Source organism: Tamandua tetradactyla, chromosome 3, assembly GCF_023851605.1.
Source record: "Tamandua tetradactyla isolate mTamTet1 chromosome 3, mTamTet1.pri, whole genome shotgun sequence".
Classification (NCBI taxonomy): Eukaryota; Metazoa; Chordata; class Mammalia; order Pilosa; family Myrmecophagidae; genus Tamandua; species Tamandua tetradactyla.
Genome location: NC_135329.1, coordinates 194,327,991 through 194,348,897, shown reverse-complemented (window position 1 = coordinate 194,348,897; position 20,907 = coordinate 194,327,991). Strand labels below are relative to the sequence as shown.

The following is a 20,907-nucleotide window of genomic DNA, read 5'->3' as shown; positions in this document are numbered from 1 at the left end:
CTATATACTATTAAAAGGAACAATTAAGCAAGAAGACATAACAATCATAAATATTTACGCACCGAACCAGAATGCCCCAAAATACGTGAGGAATACACTGCAAACACTGAAGAGGGAAATAGACACATATACCATAATAGTTGGAGACTTCAATTCACCACTCTCATCAATGGACAGAACATCTACACAGAGGATCAATAAAGAAATAGAGAACCTGAATATTACTATAAATGAACTTGACTTAACAGACATTTATAGGACATTACATCCCACAACAGCAGGATACACCTTTTTTTCAAGTGCTCATGGATCATTCTCAAAGATAGACCATATGCTGGGTCACAAAGCAAGTCTTAACAAATTTAAAAATATTGAAATCATACACAACACTTTCTCGGATCATAAAGGAATGAAGTTGGAAATCAATAATAGGCGGAGGGCCAGAAAATTCATAAATACATGGAGGCTCAACAACACACTCTTAAACAACAAGTGGGTCAAAGAAGAAATTGCAAGAGAAATTAGTAAATACCTAGAGGCAAATGAAAATGAAGATACAACATATCAAAACTTATGGGACGCAGCAAAGGCAGTGCTAAGAGGGAAATTTATTGCCCTAAATGCCTTTATCAGAAAAGAAGAAAAGGCAAAAATGCAGGAATTAACTGTCCACTTGGAAGAACTGGAGAAAGAACAGCAAACTAATCCCAAAGCAAGCAAAAGGAAAGAAATAACAAAGGTTAGAGCAGAAATAAATGAAATTGAAAACATGAAAACAATAGAGAAAATCAATAAGACCAGAAGGTGGTTCTATGAGAAAATCAACAAGATTGATGGGCCCTTAGCAAGATTGACAAAAAGAAGAAGAGAGAGGATGCAAATAAATAAGATTAGAAATGAAAGAGGAGACATAACTACTGACCTCACAGAAATAAAGGAGGTAATAACAGGATACTATGAACAACTTTATGCTAATAAATACAACAATTTAGAAGAAATGGACAGGTTCCTGGAAAGACATGAACAACCAACTTTGACTCAAGAAGAAATAGACGACCTCAACAAACCAATCACAAGTAAAGAGATTGAATTAGTTATTCAAAAGCTCCCTAAAAAGAAAAGTCCAGGACCAGACGGATTCACATGTGAATTCTATCAAACATTCCAGAAAGAATTAGTACCTACTCTCCTCAAACTCTTCAACATAATCGAAGTGGAGGGAAAGCTACCTAATTCATTCTATGAAGCCAACATCACCCTCATACCAAAACCAGGCAAAGATATTACAAAAAAAGAAAACTACAGACCAATCTCTCTAATGAATACAGATGCAAAAATCCTCAATAAAATTCTAGCAAATCGTATCCAACAACACATTAAAAGAATTATACATCATGACCAAGTAGGATTCATCCCAGGTATGCAAGGATGGTTCAACATAAGAAAATCAATTAATGTAATACACCATATCAACAAATCAAAGCAGAAAAATCACATGATCATCTCAATTGATGCAGAGAAGGCATTTGACAAGATTCAACATCCTTTCCTGCTGAAAACACTTCAAAAGATAGGAATACAAGGGAACTTCCTTAAAATGATAGAGGGAATATATGAAAAACCCACAGCTAATATCATCCTCAATGGGGAAAAATTGAAAACTTTCCCCCTAAGATCAGGAACAAGACAAGGATGTCCACTATCACCACTATTATTCAACATTGTGTTGGAAGTTCTAGCCAGAGCAATTAGGCAAGAAAAAGAAATACAAGGCATCAAAATAGGAAAGGAAGAAGTAAAACTATCACTGTTTGCAGACGATATGATACTATATGTAGAAAACCCAGAAAAATCCACAACAAAATTAATAGAGCTAATAAATGAGTACAGCAAAGTAGCAGGTAACAAGATCAACATTCAAAAATCTGTAGCTTTTCTATACACTAGTAATGAACAAGCTGAGGCGGAAATCAAGAAACGAATCCCATTTACAATCGCAACTAAAAGAATAAAATACCTAGGAATAAATTTAACCAAAGAGACAAAAAACCTATATAAAGAAAACTACAAAAAACTGCTAAAAGAAATCACAGAAGACCTAAATAGATGGAAGGGCATACCGTGTTCATGGATTGGAAGACTAAATATAGTTAAGATGTCAATCCTACCTAAATTGATTTACAGATTCAATGCAATACCAATCAAAATCCCAACAACTTATTTTTCAGAAATAGAAAAACCAATAAGCAAATTTATCTGGAAGGGCAGGGTGCCCCGAATTGCTAAAAACATCTTGAGGAAAAAAAACGAAGCTGGAGGTCTCGCGCTGCCTGACTTTAAGGCATACTATGAAGCCACAGTGGTCAAAACAGCATGGTATTGGCATAAAGATAGATATATCGACCAATGGAATCGAATAGAGTGCTCAGATATAGACCCTCTCATCTATGGACATTTGATCTTTGATAAGGCAGTCAAGCCAACTCGCCTGGGACAGAGCAGTCTCTTCAATAAATGGTGCCTAGAGAACTGGATATCCATATGCAAAAGAATGAAAAAAGACCCATCTCTCACACCCTATACAAAAGTTAACTCAAAATGGATCAAAGATCTAAACATTAGGTCTAAGACCATAAAACAGATAGAGGAAAATGTTGGGAGATATCTTATGGATCTTACAACTGGAGGTGGTTTTATGGACCTTAAACCTAAAGCAAGAACACTGAAGAAGGAAATAAATAAATGGGAGCTCCTCAAAATTAAACACTTTTGTGCATCAGAGAACTTCATCAAGAAAGTAGAAAGACAGCCTACACAATGGGAGACAATATTTGGAAACGACATATCAGATAAAGGTCTAGTATCCAGAATTTATAAAGAGATTATTCAACTCAACAACAAAAAGACAGCCAACCCAATTACAAAATGGGAAAAAGACTTAAACAGACACCTACCAGAAGAAGAAATACGGATGGCCAAGAGGCACATGAAGAGATGCTCAATGTCCCTGGCCATTAGAGAAATGCAAATCAAAACCACAATGAGATATCATCTCACACCCACCAGAATGGCCATTATCAACAAAACAGAAAATGACAAGTGCTGGAGAGGATGCGGAGAAAGAGGCACACTTATCCACTGTTGGTGGGAATGTCAAAGGGTGCAACCACTGTGGAAGGCAGTTTGGTGGTTCCTCAAAAAGCTGAATATAGAATTGCCATACGACCCAGCAATACCATTGCTAGGTATCTACTCAAAGGACTTAAGGGCAAAGACACAAACGGACATTTGCACACCAATGTTTATAGCAGCGTTATTTACAATTGCAAAGAGATGGAAACAGCCAAAATCTCCATCAACAGAAGAGTGGCTAAACAAACTGTGGTATATACATACGATGGAATATTATGCAGCTTTAAGACAAGATAAACTTATGAACCATGTAATAACATGGATGGACCTAGAGAATATTATGCTGAGTGAATCCAGCCAAAAACTAAAGGACAAATACTGTATGGTCCCACTGATGTGAACGGACATTCGAGAATAAACTTGAAATATGTCATTGGTAACAGAGTTCAGCAGGAGTTAGAAACAGGGTAAGACAATGGGTAATTGAAGCTGAAGGGATACAGACTGTGCAACAGGACTAGATACAAAAACTCAAAAATGGACAGCACAATAATACCTAATTGTAAAGTAATCATGTTAAAATACTGAATGAAGCTGCATCTGAGCTATAGGGTTTTTTTTGTTTTTGTTTGCTTGTTGGTTTGTTTGTTGTTGTTGTTTTTTACTATTACTACTACTTTTATTTCTTTTCTTTATATTAACATTTTATATCTTTTTCTGTTGTGTTGCTAGTTCCTCTAAACCGATGCAAATGTACTAAGAAACAATGATCATGCATCTATGTGATGATGTTAAGAATTACTGAGTGCATATGTAGAATGGTATGATTTCTAAATGTTGTGTTAATTTCTTTTTTTTTTCGTTAATAAAAAATAAAAAAAAAAAATTTCAAACAAACAAACAAAAAAAATCTTATAATAGGGGGCAGTTTCCTAGACCTTACACCCAAAGCATGAACACTGAAGAAAGAAATAAATGGGAACTCCTCAAAATTAAACACTTTTGTGACTCAAAGAACTTCATTAAGAAAGTAAAAAGACAGCCTACACAATGGGAGACAATATTTGGAAATGATATGTTAGATAAAGGTCTAGTATCCAGAATATATAAAAAGATTGTTCAACTCAACAACAAAAAGACAGACAACCTAATTACAAAATGGGCAAAAGACATGAACAGACACTTCTCAGAAGAGAAAATAAATAAGGCCAAAAGGCACATGAAAAGATGCTCAACTTCCCTGGCTATTAGGGAAATCAAAACCACAATGAGAGATCATCTCACACCACAATGACAAGTGCTGGAGAGGATGTGGAGAAAGAGGCACACTTATTCACTGTTTGTGGGAATGTCAAATGGTACAACTGCTGTGGAATTCAGTTTGGCGGTTCCTCAGGAAGCTACATATAGAATTGCCATATGACCCAGCAACACCATTGCTAGGTATCTACTCAGAGGACATGAGGGCAAGGTCACAAACAGACATTTGCACACCAATGGCTATAGCAGCATTATTTACAATTTCCAAGAGATGGAAACAGCCTAAATGTCCATCAACAGACAAGTGACTAAAGAAGCTGTGGTATACACATATAATGGAATATTATGTAGGTGTAAGACAGAATAAAGTTATGAAGTATGTAACAACATAGATGGACCTTAAGGACATTATGCTGAGTGAGATTAGCCAGAAACAAAAGAACAAATACTGTATGGTCTCACTGATATAAAGCAACATTAATGAATGAACTTGGAGAATTTCAGTTAAGAACAGAGGTTACCAGGAGGTAGAAATAGGGTAGATATTGGGTAATTGGAACTGAAGGGATACAGATTGTGCAATGGGACTGATTGTAAAAATTCAGAAATGGATAGGACAATGCTATCTAAATGTAATACAATAATGTTAAAACACTGAGTGAAGCTGAATGTGAGAATGATAGAGGGAGGAGGCCTGGGGGCATGAAGGAAATCAGATCGAAAGATATATATGTATGATAAAGACTGAGATGGCATAATCTAGGAATGCCTAGCATGTATAATGATAGTGACTAAATGTGCAAATTTAAAAATGTTTTTGCACAAGGAAGAACAAACGGATGTCAATACTGCAGGGTGTTAAAAATAGATGGCAATTAACATTTTAAAACTCTAAATTATGTGGGAGCCTAAAGCAAAAAAATGTTTATTTGGTACAAAATTTATATTTTGACTAGTGTATTTCCGAATATAACTTATGTGGACAGCTTAATTGAACACCTTGTACATGGAACCTTGAGTAGGGCATGAGATTTTGTAGATTCATCCATAATGATGCTTCGATAAATCCCAGAAGGATTTAACCAGTAAATAAAAAAGTATTTGCAAAGTTCCCTTTGGGGAATGGTGAGATAAGGGGGAAATTCAACTTTCCCAAATGGAGAATTCTTGATATTCTCACAAGCAGTGCGGACAACCAAAACAATAGGCTGAGTCCCCAATCTTGGGGCTTGTTCCTATGAAACTTAACCCTGCAAAGGACAGGCTAAGCCTACTTAAAATTAAGCCTAAGAGTCACCCCAAGAGACTCTCTTTTGTTGCTCAGATGTGGCCTCTCTCTCTCCACCAACACAACAAGAAAACTCACTGCCCTCCCCCTCACTATGTGGGACATGACTCCCAGGGGTTGTGGACCTTCCTGGCAACATGGGACAGAAATCCTAGAATGAGCTGGGACTCAACACCAAGGGATTGAGATAAACTTCTCAATCAAATGGGGGAAGAGAGAAATGAGACAAAATAAAGTGTCAATGGCTGAGAGATTCCAGAGTCAAGAGGTTATCCTAGAGGTTATTCTTATGCATTAAATAGATATCACCTTTATAGTTAAGGTGTTAACAGAGAGGCTGGAGGGAACTGCCTGAAAATGTAGAGCTGTGTTCCAGTAGCCATGTTTCTTGAAGATGATTGTATAATGATATAACTTTCTCAATGTAACTGTGATTGTGAAAACCTTGCATCTGATGCTTCCTTTATCTACCTTATGGACAGCTGAGTAAAACATATGGATTAAAAATAAATAAATAGGACTTCTGGGCCAAGGTGGCAGCTTAACAATGTGCGCATTTTAGTTCATCCTCCAGAACAACTACTAAATAACCAGACACAGTATAGAACAGCTCCTGGGGCCACGTCAGTGACCAGACACAGCATACCCCAATTTGGACCAGCTGGACCAGCTACGAGCCTTTCCCCCCCCCCAGAACCGTAAGTTCCCCAAGCCACAGTGACCAGCGCCCCTCCCCCACAGGCAGCTTCCTAGAGCGGAAAAGAAAGAGACTTTACCAGCAGCAGGGGCTGAGACCAACCAAACGCCAATTGTGGAATTAATTAACAAATTCTGGCTACTAAAAATAGGCCCCCAGCTCAGGTGAACCTGGTCAAAGCGGAGGTCGCTCATTTTTGCCCCAGTACCAAGGGGGCAGGGCTGATGGAAGAAGGGGAAATAAAAGAAGGAAACAGGTTTTTGTGGCTGTGTTTCTACAAAGGCTTGACTGCCTTTGGATACAGCAGCAGGGCTCCTCAGGCTGCAACTGCCCCAGGCATAGGCAGAAACAAACTCGTTTGAGGGATTGTCTGGAGCCTGTGCCTTCCCCAGGGGAGAGATGAAGCCCAACTCAGGTGGAATCCATCTCTCAAGGAATTCATACCCCAGGGCTTGGTAATTTGAAGCCATTAAAACTAGCCTACAACCTCTCCTCTGTCTCCACCATGCCCCCAGCCAAAGTTAAAGGTACTGCATCATCTTATGCTGGTGGAACCTGCAGTCAGACAAGTGCCACATACTGGGCAGGATAAGAAAAAGAGTCCAGAGATCTCACAGGAAAGACCAGGGATTCTGGGTCTCACCCACGGGGAAAACTGACACAAGTGACTCTTTCCTCCTGATAGGAGGTCAGTTTGGTCTGGGAAAATCTGGCTGCAGTCTATACTACCTAAGTAGACCCTCCTAAGTGTGTGTGTAGGAGGGGGGAAAGGCACCATACAAGCAGGGTAAGAAACAAGAAATCAAGAACTGAAAAATTCTCCTCTGTTAAACAAAACTTAAGCTAGAAGTCCAGGTAAAGCAGAATTGAATGTCAAAGAACAGATAGACAACAAATTCATCCAGAAAGAAAACCCTAGGTAAAAGAAGTGAAAGCAATCTCCAGAATAAAATAATTAAGGTAATTAAATGCACAGACGCCAGCAAAAAATAACAAATCACACTAGGAAAATTGAAGATATGGCCCAGTCAAAGGAACAAACCAACAGTTCAAATGAGATACAGGAGCTGAAACATTTAATTCAGAATTTATGAACAGACATGGAAAACCTCATCAAAAACCAAATCAATGAATTGAGGGAGGGTATAAAGAAGGCAAGGAATGAACAAAAAGAAGAAATTGAAAGTCTGAAAAAACAAATCACAATGAAAGGCATGGTAGAAGAGATGAAAAAAACAATGGAAACCTACAATGGTAGATTTCAAGAGACAGAACATAGGATTTCTGAACTGGAAGATTGAACATCTGAAATCCAGCAAGAAAAAGAAAATATAGGGAAAACCATGGAAAAATATAAGCAGGGACTCAAGGAACTGAAAGACAATATGAAGCCCACGAATATACATGTTGTGGGTGTCCCAGAAGGAGAAGAGAAGGGAAAAGGAGGAGAAAAACTAATGGAGGAAATTATCACTGAAAATTTCCCAGCTCTTATGAAAGACATAAAATTACAGATCCAAGAAGTGCAGCATACCCCAAAGAGAATAGATCTAAATAAACATACTCCAAGACATTTACTAATCAGAATATCAGAGGTCAAAGAGAAAGAGAGGATCTTGAAAGCAGCAAGAGAAAAGCAATCCATCACATACAAGGGAAGCCCAATAAGACTATGCACAGATTTCTCAGCAAACCATGGAGGCGAGAAGACAGTGGGATGATATATTTAAATTATTAAAAGAGAAAAACTGCCAACCAGGAATTCTATATCCAGCAAAACTGTCCTTTAAAAATGAGGGAGAAATTAAAACATTTTCAGACAAAAAAATCACTGAGAGAATTTGTGACCAAGAGACCAGCTCTGCAAGAAATACTAAAGGGAGCACTAGAGACAGATATGAAAAGACAGGAGAGAGAGGTGTGGAGAAGAGTGTAGAAAGGAAGACTATGAGTAAAGGGGAAAAGAAGGAAAATTAGATATGACATATAAAATCCAGAAGGCAAAATAGTAGAAGAAAGTACTACCCATGCAGTAATAACACTAAATGTTAATGGATTAAACTCCCCAATCAAAAGACATAGACTGGCAGAATGTATTAAAAAACAAGACTCACCTATATGCTGTCTCTACTCAAAGGACATGAGAGCAAGAACACAAATGGACATTTGCACACCAATGTTTATAGCAGCATTATTTACAATTGCAAAGAGATGGAAACAGCCAAAATGTCCATCAACGGACGGGTGGCTAAACAAACTGTGTCATATACATAGGACGGAATATTATGCAGCTGTAAGACAAAATAAAGTTATGAAGTATGTAACAATATGGATGGACCTTAAGGACATTATGCTGAGCATGATTAGTCAAAAACAAAAGGAAAAATACTGCATGTTCTCACCGATATGAACTGATATTAGTGAATAAACTTGGAATATTTCGTTGGTAACAGAGACCATCAGGAGATAGAAATAGGGTGAGATACTGGGTAATTGGAGCTGAAGGGATACAGATTGTGCAACGGGACTGAATATAAAAACTCAGAAATGGACAGCACAACACTACCTAACTGTAATATAATTATGTTAAAATACTGAATGAAGCTGAATGTGAGAATGATAGAGGGAGGAGGGCTGGGGGCATAAATGAAATCACAAAGAAAGATAGACGATAAAGATCGAGATGGTATAATCTAGGAATGCCTAGAGTGTATAATGATAATGACTAAATGTACAAATTTTAAAATGTTTTTGCATGAGGAAGAACAAAGGAAAGTCATTACTGCAGAGTGCTGAAAATAGATGGTAATTAATATTTTAAAATTTCACCTTATGTGTGAGACTAAAGCAAAAAATGTTTATTTGGTACAAAATTTATATTTTGACTAGTGCATCTCCTAATAGAACTTATGTAGATAGCTGGTTGAACAACATAAGTACATGGAACCTTGGGTAGGACATTAGATTTTATTGGTTTGTCCAGAGTGGTGGCCCAATGAATCCCAGAGTGATTTGATCAGTGAGTGGAAAAGTATTTGCAAAGTCCCCTTTGGGGAATGGTGAAAACAGGGGAAAATTCAACCTCCCCAAGTTGAATTATTGATATTCTCACAAGCAGTGGGGACAACCAAAGCTATAGGCTGCATCCACAGTCTTGGGGTTTGTTCACATGAAACTTAACCCCACAAAGGATAGGTCAAGCCTACTTAAAATTAGGCCTAAGAGTCACCCCCAACAGAACCTCTTTTGTTGTTCAGATGTGGCCTCTGTCTCCAGCCAATACAACAAGCAAACTCACCACTCTCCCCCTGTCTATGTGGGACATGACTCCCAGGGGTGTGGACCTTCCTGGCAACATGGGACAGAAATCTTGGAATGAGCTGAGACTCAGCATCAAGGGATTGAGAAAAACTCTAGAATGAACTGAGACCCAGCATCAAGGGATTGAGAAAACCTTATCGACCAAAAAAGGGAAGAGTGAAATGAGATAGTGTCAATGGCTGTGAGATTCCCAACAGAGTCGAGAGATTATCCTGGAGGCCATTCTTATGCATTAACTAGATATCACCTTGTTATCCAAGATATAATGGAGAGGCTGGAGGGAACTGCCTGAAAATGTAGAGCTGTGTTCCAGTAGCCATGTTTCTTGAAGATGATTATATAATGATATAGCTGTCACGATGTGACTCTGTGATTGTGAAAACCTTGTGTCTGATGCTCCTTTTATCTACCTCGTCAACAGACAAGTAGAACATATGGAATAAAAATAAATAATAGGCGGAACAAATGTTAAAATAAATTCAGTTTCAAATGCTAGTGATCAATGAAAGGGAGGGGTAAGGGGTATGGTATGTAAATTTTTTTTCTTTTTCTGTTTTTGTTCTATTTTTCTGTTGTCTTTTTCTTTTTCTGAATTGATACAAATGTTCTAAGAAATGATCATGATGATGAATATGCAACTATGTGATGATATTGTGAATTGCTGATTATATATGTAGAATGGAATGAGTATATATTAAGGATGTTTGGATTTCTTTCTTGTAATTTTTTTAATTAATAAAAAAATTAAAAATAAATAATTAATAGGGGGAACAAATGTTAAAATAAATTTGGTAGATTGAAATGCTAGTGATAAATGAAAGGAAGGGGTAAGGGGTATGGTGTATATGAATTTTTTTCTTTTTTCTTTTTATTTCTTTTCCTGAATTGATGCAAATGTCCTAAGAAATGATCACGGTGACGAATATACAACTACTTGATTAAAAAAAAGAATATTCATATTGTATGTTGATTGGTTTTATTAATAAAAATTTTAAAAAAACTACCCCTTATCATTTGTCCCTCCCCTGCCCCCAAATTAGTTAACCCTGGTAGTGTTGCGGTACTGTTGATGTCTTCCTGTTAACTATTAGCCATAGCATGCGATTTTAGTTTTCCCCCATATCCCTCTACTATTGACTCTTTGTCCACTATCAAACCATTGAAATAGTTTATGTAAGAACTTATTTACATTTGCAGATTTAATCAGTTGGATACATGGCACTATACATTCCCTTTCAGTCATATTCACCTTCAATATGGCAACGTTTCTTATAAACCCACTAATTAGTTACCATCATTTCTATCCATTCCCTTGCATTTAGAGTCAACCTCTTTGGGTAGCCTTTCTTCCATCTCTAGTTTCTGTATACCTCTAGGTCTGCTATACTGTAGAATGCAACTTCTGAGATTACCTTTATCAGTTATAATAGGGAAATCATACAGTATCTGTCCTTTTGTATCTGACTTATTTCACTCAGCATTATATTCTCAAGGTTTCCTAGAATGAGCTGAGACTCAGCATCAAGGGATTGAGAAAACCTTGACCAAAAGGGAGAAAAGTGAAATGAGACAAAATAATGTGTCAATGGCTGAGAGATTCCAGAGTCGAGAGGTTATCCTGGAAGTTATTCTTACACATTAAATAGATATCACCTTGTTAGTCAAGATGTAATGGAGAGGCTGGAGGGAACTGCCTGAAAATGTAGAGCTGTGTTCCAGTAGCCATGTTTCTTGAAGATGATTGCATAACGATATAGATTTCACAGTGTGTAATTAACTACAATTTCTACAATTATTTGTAGAAATAACTAACAAAATGTTATTTCTCAAGTGTTCCAACAGAATTTATATTCTGTGAGAATTTACATTTTGAATTTAACTGCCTCAACTCTTATGTATGCCTGTGAAAACAACTCAAGTATTAAGAAACCTGTGAAGCCCCATCACTGGAGGAATACAGGGTGGAAGATGAATCAGCTAGAAATCAGCCACTGTGTGCCTGGTACAGGAAACAGGGTATCCAGGCTCTGTGAACCTTAATAGGGAAGAATTATTTTAAGCAAAAAAGTCAATAAAAAGTGATTGCCCCTTTTTAATGTTTAATTCTTAAAAATGAACAAGTCCCTATTTGATGGAGAGTGGTTTGAAAATTATTGCTTTTTTCCTTCTTTGCTTTGTATATAGGTTATATTATACAATAAAAAAGATTTAAAAAAATAAAATATTCTCAAGATTTATCTACATTCATGTTTCAGGACATCATTTTGTCTTACTACTGCATAATATTCCATCGTATATGTATGCTATGAACATAAGTGTGCAAAGTCTGTTCGTGTTACTGTTCTCAGCTCTTTCGTGTATATACCAAGTATTGGTATTGACAGGTGGAGAACTCAATATTTAGTTTTCTCAGAAATCGTCAACCTGTCTTTCACAGCAGCTGCACCATTATACATTCCCACCAAGAGTGAATAAGTGTTCCTATTTCTCCACATCCTCTCCACCATTTGTAGTTTTCTATTTGGTAATAGCTGCCATTCTTATAGTGTGAGGTAATATCTCATTGTCATCTTAATTTGCATTTTCCTTCTAGCTATGAAAATGAACACCTCTTCATGTGCTTTTTAGCCACCTGTATTTGCTCTTCAGAAAAATGTCTGTTCAGATCCTCTGCCCATTTTACAATTGGGTTGTTTGTTCTTCTGTTGTTGAGCTGTATAGTTTCTTTATGTAAACAAGATTTCAAGCCTTTATTCAATATGCGGTTTCCAAATAATTTCTCCCATTGAGTTGGGCGCCTCTTCATCTTTTTAACAAAGTCCTTTGAGGCACAGAAGCTCCTGATCTTAAGGAGTTCCCATTTGTCTATTTTTTCTTTTGCTGCTTGGGCTTTAGGTATAAAGTTTAAGACACTACCTCCTATTACTAGATCTTTAAGATAATTCCCTCTATTTTCTTCTAGAAGTTTTATGATACAGGCTCTTAATTTAGTCTTTAATCCATTTTGAGTTAATTTTTGTATAGTATGTAAGGTAGGGGTCCTTTTTCATTCTTTTGGCTATATTCTCTCATGCCCATTTATTGAAGGTGAGCTTTGCTGGATAAAGAATTGTTGGCTAGCAATTTTTCTCTTTCAATATCTTAAATATATCCTACCACTGCCTTCTCACCTCCATGGTTTCTGATGAGAAATCAGTTTTATTTGGTTCCCCTTGTATGTGGTGAATCACTTTTCTTTCGCTGCTTGCAGAATTCTTTCTCTGGCTTTTGACATTCTGATTAGTGTGTGTCTTGGAGCAGGTCTATTTGGATTTCTGTTTGGAGCACGTTAGGCTTTTTGGATTTACATATTTATGTCTTTTATAAGGGCTTGTATATTTGCAATCATTATTTCCTCAAACATTTTTTTCTGGCCCTTTTCCCTTCACTTTTCTTTCTGGGACACCCATGACGTGTATGTTTGTGCACTTCATGTTGTCAATAATTTCCCTGAGATGCTGCTCAAAATATTCCATTCTTTACTCCATCTGTTCTTTTGTCTATTCAAACTTGGATGTTCTGTCTTCTAGCTCACCTATCCTTTCTTCTGCCTCTTCAAATCTGCTCTTGCGAATCTAGTGCTTTTAAAATTTCATCTACATGCTTCATTTCCAAAAGATCTTTTTCTTTGTATGCTTTATAATTCTTCTTTATACTCACCCAGTGTCTTCAGTATCCTTTCTCTCTCTAGCCATCTCCTTGAATTGAGATTAGTTTAAACATCTTTGATCAATTGTTCCAAATTATCTTCTCCAACTTTATTTATTTCTTTGACTGGGCCATATCTTCCTGTGTTATAGTATGCCTTGTGATTTTTGCTGATTCTGGTCATCTGATTATTTTGACAGGCTTATTCTGAAGGTCAGTTTCTCTCATCTAGGATTTGGCTCTTGATTGCATTTGTACTAAGGCTTTGACAGCTGGATTGTATTTCCCAGCCAAAACAGGCCAGGTGCCCAGGCAGGTCTTGTAGACCAGATCCAATGGGCCCTAAGAGAGTGCCTAGAAATACTCCAAAGCCTTTTTTCCCCCTCATAATGAGGCTGCACTTTCCGTCCTGCCCAGCAGATGGTAGGTAGCTCTCTTCAGCTACCTATTCCCCTCAGCCCTACAAAAGTAGACTGTTACAGCTTTCTACCAGATCCACCTCTGAAGCAGTTGAAACAGTGATGCCTGGTAAGCTGAAATTGCAGGGATCCTGTGGTCCTACTTCAATGGCCAATATCTGACTCAGTGTTGAGTTGTCCCCCTCTAACCCTAGGGCAGAGGACTCCTACAGCCATCCAAGTCTGTAGCCAACCCCCAAGAAATCATCAGGCTACCTGCAGCTGCTTTCCCTAAGGGTGAGAAAAAGGCACCAGAAGCTTCAGACATAAAGACTCAGTCTCTGACCACTTTTAAAGTTTCTCACTCTTTTTCCTGCACCTCCCTGGGTCTCGTACTGACCTCCTCTGGTGTCCGGATCCCCAAACAGTTGCTTTAAACAGTTTCTGGTTGGCTGTTCACTACTTTGGGGAGAGAAGCAGGTTCTGCCACTTCCTAATACTCCACTGTGGAAGCTTCTTCTGGGGACCCTTTGGCTGCTTTTTAAATAAACTATTTTTTATCTCATTGTGGTTCTAATTTGCATTTGCCTGATGAAATTACACCACATATTTTTAAAAAAAATAATCAATTTATATTTATATACAATAAAACTCATCCCTTTTAAGTGTAAGTTGATGAGTTTTGGCAGATGCACAGTCGTGTAACCACCACCACAATCAAGATAAAGAATATTTCCATTGAGCCCCTTTGCGATCAGTTTCATCCCTCATCCACAGTCCCATGGCAATCAATCATCAATTTTCTGCACTAGTTTTGCCTTTTTTAGAATGCCATATAAATGAAATCACAAAATATGTGTTCTTTTGTTTCTGGCTTCTTTTACTTAGCATAATGCTTTTTTGCAACTAAGCAGAATTCCATTAAATAGATTTACCACAGTTTGATTGATTCACTACTTGTTGAACATTTGGGTTGTTTCCAAGTTTTTTGTTATGAATAAAGGTGTTATGAACATTTGTGTATGAGCATGGAATTGCTGGACCATGTGGCAAAGGTGTTTCACTTGATAAGAAACAATTAAGTTGTTTTCCCAAGTATAGTTTGCATTCCCACCAGCAGTATTTAAAAATTCCAACTGCTCCACATTCTTCCTAACATTTGATATTTTCAGTCTTTTTAACTGGAGCCATTCTTGGGTGTAAGTGTTGTCTCATTGTAGTTTTTTTTTTTTACTGTGGTTTTAATTGCACTTCCCTAACATCTAATGATAAAGAGCACTGATTTTTCTAGGCTAATTATCTTGATTAAATCATCAGGTTTAATTTTCCATATGCGGGATCAAAGTATATTTTACTATCGTTTTTAAATAGCAACTTGTTACTATCACATTACAGAAGAAATGCTTTTGGTGATAGTTACTGTTTTGTGGGGAGAAGTCTCTTTTAGAATTTACTATATTATATCTGTACTACAAATTTGTCAGGCACTGTGCTAAGTGTTTTACAAGCATCTTTTCAATCAATCCTCATAATTACCCTATGGGGTAGGCATTAGGATCCCCAGTTACTAGTTGAAGCTTAGGGAGATTAAACATCTTCTCAAAATTTTCTTAGCTTTCTCATGACAGTCCCTGATGTTACATGTGTCTCAATCCAATATAATTAAGGCACAAATGGGTTTTAGAAACAACTACCCTGCTATTGATTCTTCATTCTTCTTGTATTCTTTCACCTATGCAAGAAATCTACCAAAGATGAGACTACTTACAGTTTTCATTAATCTGACATCCATATTTTGGAATTCTAAATAAAGCTCGTGAAGGCCAAGTCAAATGGGCCTCTACATATTCCTGGATATTAATGAACATGCAAATTATGCTAAAATAAAACAAAATAAACATTCTGAAAGGCCAAGAAGGATCATTTGAGAGGATGGATCAGAATCTAAAGTGGCATGAACTGGAGACCTTCTAGCCACACATTTCTGAAAACTGTTGTTTCCAAGTCTCAAAGCAGTTAGGGAATTAGAACCAGTCAGCTGACTTGTCCTTGGTGACCACTTCATCTGGATAACTGTAATTCAAATGAGGGAAGTGGAAATATCAGGTATCAAACTCCTCCAATGGCTCTTACAGGTACCAGTTTGCCCCAGAGAGCAATCAGGTAAGTGTGCTTTGGCTAGGGGTGTAGAGGGGAGGGATCTCCCTCAGCCAAATAGCCTGACACCATGAGAATGTTCCTGTAACAAATGCCACTTGGTGCAGCCCAGGCACAACTGTCATGCTTGTACATCTGGTCCTTGGCTCCAGGTCTAGTCCAAGGTCTCTACTTTCTATAACCTGCTTCTCTCCTTTTCAGATACCAGGCATCACTGTTCCCTTGCTCTTCCCGTTTCTTATCAAAGTTTCTCTTGGATAGGATTGAATAATCTCATTCAGCTCTCATACTTCTAATGCTTAGTGTACTTACTTTCCCAGGGAATTTGCCTTCTGACTGTGAACTGTTTCCCCAAAGAAATAAATCCCCAAGAGTGATAATGTAACAGTGGAATGAATGATAATGTTTCTATGCACCTTTGTGCACCAGGGTTAAGGAGATATCTAGAAACTATTCTGGCTTTCTTTATTTCTAAGACTCTAGCAACCCCGTTCTCTTGTAGAAAGGGTTTTATATTTCTTGCCTGCTTCTTCTTACCCAAGGAATAGAACTTGGGAAACAAAGTGAAAAAGGAGTGATAATGAATTAAGTGACTTCTATGTCTAAGTGCTTTTACACACTTTAATTTTCATAACCCTGAAATGGTATATTCATTTTATAAAGGAACAGATTTAAAAAGTTAAATGATATACCAAAGAACACAGCTTTAAGTGGCAAAACTGAGATTTGAACCTAAGGTCAACATCCAAGGTCCATGTTCTTTTCTTAACACAATGTCACCCATTCATTAGTATTCATTCTAAGGAACTTAGTTTTTGTTCAATCTTGAGTGGATTTTAAATAAAGGGGAATAGTGACCACTCACCCCAAATTTTTACTCCACTGCTCCAGAAATACCCTGTAATTGAAGTCTTAGGAGCACTTAGTGCCCTTCCTCCAAATAGGGATTGGATAAGTCACCAACCTCGGAAAACAAACGTCACATTCTGACAAACATTTATTCTACTATACTGCCAAATTTAAACCTTTCTAAAAAATCTCATTACTTCCCCAAAGCTCCTAATTTAGCTGAATACCTTACATACTATTACATATTATGGGTATTCAGCGCTCAGCATTCATGTTGAATGCTTAGTAAGCAAGATCCAATTTTCTCGCAAAGGTGAAAGATACATAAATGCCATTCCTTTCTCCCACCCAGTCATACATTTCACACCCATCAAATACCCAATGTAATGACATTCACAACTAAAAGCACTCTTTTCATCGCTCATTTGACTTCAGAAGTACGTTCCCCCATACACACACACATACCACAACACACACCCAATCCCCATCATGCCTGTAATGCTAGTCCCTTCTTCAGTTATAGGGATGAAAACAGATTGGTTGTGCTGCCCAGAGATTCTTAGAAGGCAGACCAAAGAACTGAAGTTGGTCTCCAAGGAGTAATTCATCAGCTTAGCCAGGCCTGTACAATATGCATGGCAGGTACCTAGTTTTCTCTTAAGGAAAGCAGCTTACTGCCCTTATCATGAGGTTGCTATTGACATCGGCACTAGAATGCTGTAACCAGGTAGGGCAAGAGGAAGTTAGTTTTAATTATATCAGGAGAGATTTAACAAGACTGTCAAGGACTTCTCCCACTAAGGCCTGACATTGTAGTCTTTATTGAGCAGTAGTTGCTGCCCAGGGCTTTCCAAGCTTTCTTCAACATGGTCTAAGGTTTAGCCAGCACAACCATCTACTCTGTGGCCTTGAACCCAGTCAGCCCTTCCCAGTCATCTTCCCATGGCTCCACCCCAATTCATCATAGAACTCCAGGGTAGTCTCTATCCTTCCAAAGTTCAGAAGGAATGAGGATCTGTAGAACACAGGGTGACCCTGAATAGCCAAGCTCCTTGCCTAATGTGCTAAAGGGAAAATTTAGTATCAGAGACATTTGGCCAGTTATATTCTTGGGTGCCATGCTGCTAGGAAAACGAAGTAAAGGGACTATAGGGGCTGAGGAGGGGCAAGCACTGGGTTAGGGAGGAGCATAGTTCAAGGGAAAACAACCTTTCTGATACAAACTCTCCCCACTTCTTGTGCTTTCTGAACTCCACTTTCCTCCAAAAGGAGTTTCTAATTCAGAAGCTCACATCCTTTGAAATCTATATATATATAATCACTCAGTAAACATTTATTGAAGACTCACTGTTTACTGAGCCTAGGGGAGAGAGGTAGATTCAGTTAAGAGCACAGGAGTATAGCCAGAAGTCTGACTGGAATCCCATTTTACAATAGTGATTGCTCCTGAAACCCACTCAACAAGTCAGTGGACCCTGCTTGCCATAACAACTGGTGAGCCAGACCCCACTTAACTGGAGGCAGTAAAGAGAGTAGAGCAGAACATAAGACTTATGGTATTGTGGGGAAATCACAGCTCCTTTCACCCTCCTCCAGGATTGTGATCCTTTAATATACGAACACAGAGTACCAGGCAACTGGGATAATCTAGGCCCCTTCACAGGGTTCATGAGAAATTCACAAAGCCCACAGAACCTCTCACCTCACAGAGGGCCAAAAGCTGAAGAGGTGACATCCACAAGTCTAAAAGTTTGAACAATGACTTGAGGTCAGAAAAGGAAGACCCAGGGCTACTGACTGAATGGGTATAGAGAAGGAGAAATGGTCTGGAGGAGGTGAAAGTCCTCAAGACCAGAAGGGGCATAGGATTGATAGGAAGTGGATTCATCATGTCATGGCCTCTCTCTGAAAGTTTCTGAAGGCTAGGAGCAGGGGACAGGGTGAGGGTAAGAACATAAGGAGATGAGGACCTTCAGAGGAACCCCCCACAATGGGAGAACAAAGGACTTCAGGCCCAAATATGTTATGTTTTCTACTCTCGAGCTACAAACACAATGACCTCACCAAAACAAACCACACATGGCTCTCTGAAGGTAGAAACCAAACCCTGCTTTATAAGGCTCTGTGGCCATCACTGGCTTCTCTGCTAAGATACGGGGTGTCACCCAGGTACACAGGTGACAGAGGGTAAACCTTTCTCATTGTCTTTTCATCCTAATCATCCCTCCAGCCCTATAGATATATACCTCTGCAATTCAACAATTTCAAAAAAATACTCTGATGAGGGGCAAGGTGGAGGGGGAAGGGTTTCAAGCTGGCTGCTAGGCCAGATCCCATGAGGTAGCTAATGCTGGTGCTCCTGGGGAGGGACTAGTGGAAGGAGGCCTATCATGGGCCTGCAGCAGTAAAGAAGGAATCACTGGTTGCCTGGGAAGTGGGGGAAGCAGAAAGTCTTGATGTTTGCCCAGTGTACTTGATCACAGGCAACATCTGGGTAGAGAGGCTGGGCTCTTTGCTGGTATCCTCATTGTCCTTTGAGGAACTGGGTTTCTTGGGGAAAGGGAAAAGGCCAGCTTGAGTCTTCCTAGGCTTGGAGGTGGCCCCATCGTCAGAGGCTGGTAGATTTCCGTCGGAGGAGCTATGTTTTCTGTAGGGGACAGGTGAGGAAAGAAATAGGTGAGGCACTGTGTAACTGAGACCTTAACACGTGATCTGCCTGCAGAGACTGGACCAGGAATTTACAACATTAAGGTACTGTGGATTATAATTATATGGATATATAAATAACCATAAAATATATAGTATGGTATTGTGGACCATAATTATATGGGTATATAAATAACCATAAAATATAGTTTATGACCTGAAAGTTTAGGAGCTTAAAGTTAAGTATAAAAATATGTGAGAGTAGTAGGACTAAGGATTTCCCACAGCTAGGATTCTGTGCCTCCAGCTCTGCTTCACTGGGCAAAGAGTTACCAGGAAGAGGATATTGTGGCTGACTATTCTGGTACCCACACCAATAACTGGTTGGAGAACACTGATCTCATCATTGTTTGGGATGAGAGAAGGAATACAACTCCCCCAGCTCATATCAAACACCCATCCCTTGTCCAGACAGCACTTACCTCGTCTTGCCAACTTCTGATTTGCAGAAGGCATTGAGCATCACATCACTCTTTGGGACAGTCAGAAGTGACATCGGGAGAGACCACTAAAAGCAAAGGAAGCAATGAGGATAAAAGAGATCAGCAGAGGTCAAGCAGGCATGTTGGGGGTCTTGGGACATTCTCTCCAGCTCTGCCTGAATTACTATGGGCCTCTTTTCATGGGCTATATAGAAAAAGTCTTGGTTCTTTCCTGAGTCAGACTAGAAGTTGAGGCCTGCAGAGGACTTTTTGATCCTTAAATGAAAGGCATCCAGGAAATCTGGAGACAATTATTCCCTTGAAAGGGAAAGGTCACAAGACATGAAGACAGGGCCTCTAAACCCACCCATGCTGCACTCTTAAGGCAGAGGGAAGAAGCTGTCTCCTCTCCACTGGTATCACTCACCACTGGGGCAGAATCAGAGATGACTCCTGTGTGGAACCCTTTGTAGCACCAACTCCGAAGCAGATCTACTCCTATGACAAAATTAGCAGGGGTTGGGACTTCAGAGAGTGGAATCAACTGGCCACTTTTTCTTGCAAGAGAAGTCCATTTCATGTCTACTAGGATTTTATCTCACTCTAAACATGGCCTCCTGCTTGGAAGGGAGGGCACATCACCTTTGAGTTTGTTGCCATGGTACTTCTGTTCCCACTGGGTGGTGAGAATGTTGAAATATCGTGGCTGCTCAAAAAAGCGGAGATAGCGAGAGGAGATGCGAGAAGGAAAAATTCGTTCAAATTGACCACGGCGAGAAAACTCATCTTCCATCTCAACCAGAACCCGAACATCATCTGGTGTCAGGACATCCAACACAGATGCATAGAAATCCTATGGTCAAAGAAACAGAGAGGAAGAGTGTGAGCTAAAGGCAGAGAAGCAAGAAGCTGGGGAAGAAGGAGTAGAACTCCAGGACTCTCAAGGGACCATCAAGGCAGCCTGGACTGTCTCTGGAACTCATCTGTTTC

General features: G+C 38.9%; 1 protein-coding gene across 3 annotated transcripts in view; it reads right to left on the bottom strand.

Annotated features, from left to right (window-relative positions):
* Positions 1-14,370: 14,370 nt before the first annotated feature.
* Positions 14,371-20,907, bottom strand: part of TTLL4 (tubulin tyrosine ligase like 4) — a 70,843-nt gene continuing 64,306 nt past the window's right edge. For 2 of the 3 annotated variants that reach the window (XM_077155156.1, XM_077155158.1), the window contains 4 exons: positions 20,560-20,770; positions 20,345-20,415; positions 19,918-20,003; positions 14,372-19,436 (listed from right to left, as the gene is read on the bottom strand). In XM_077155156.1, coding sequence (XP_077011271.1) covers positions 19,178-19,436; positions 19,918-20,003; positions 20,345-20,415; positions 20,560-20,770 — 627 coding nt within the window. In that variant the 3' untranslated portion in view covers positions 14,372-19,177. Of the gene's footprint in view, positions 19,437-19,917; positions 20,004-20,344; positions 20,416-20,559; positions 20,771-20,907 lie in introns of all 3 variants that reach the window. The other variant, XM_077155157.1, reaches the window with a different exon arrangement.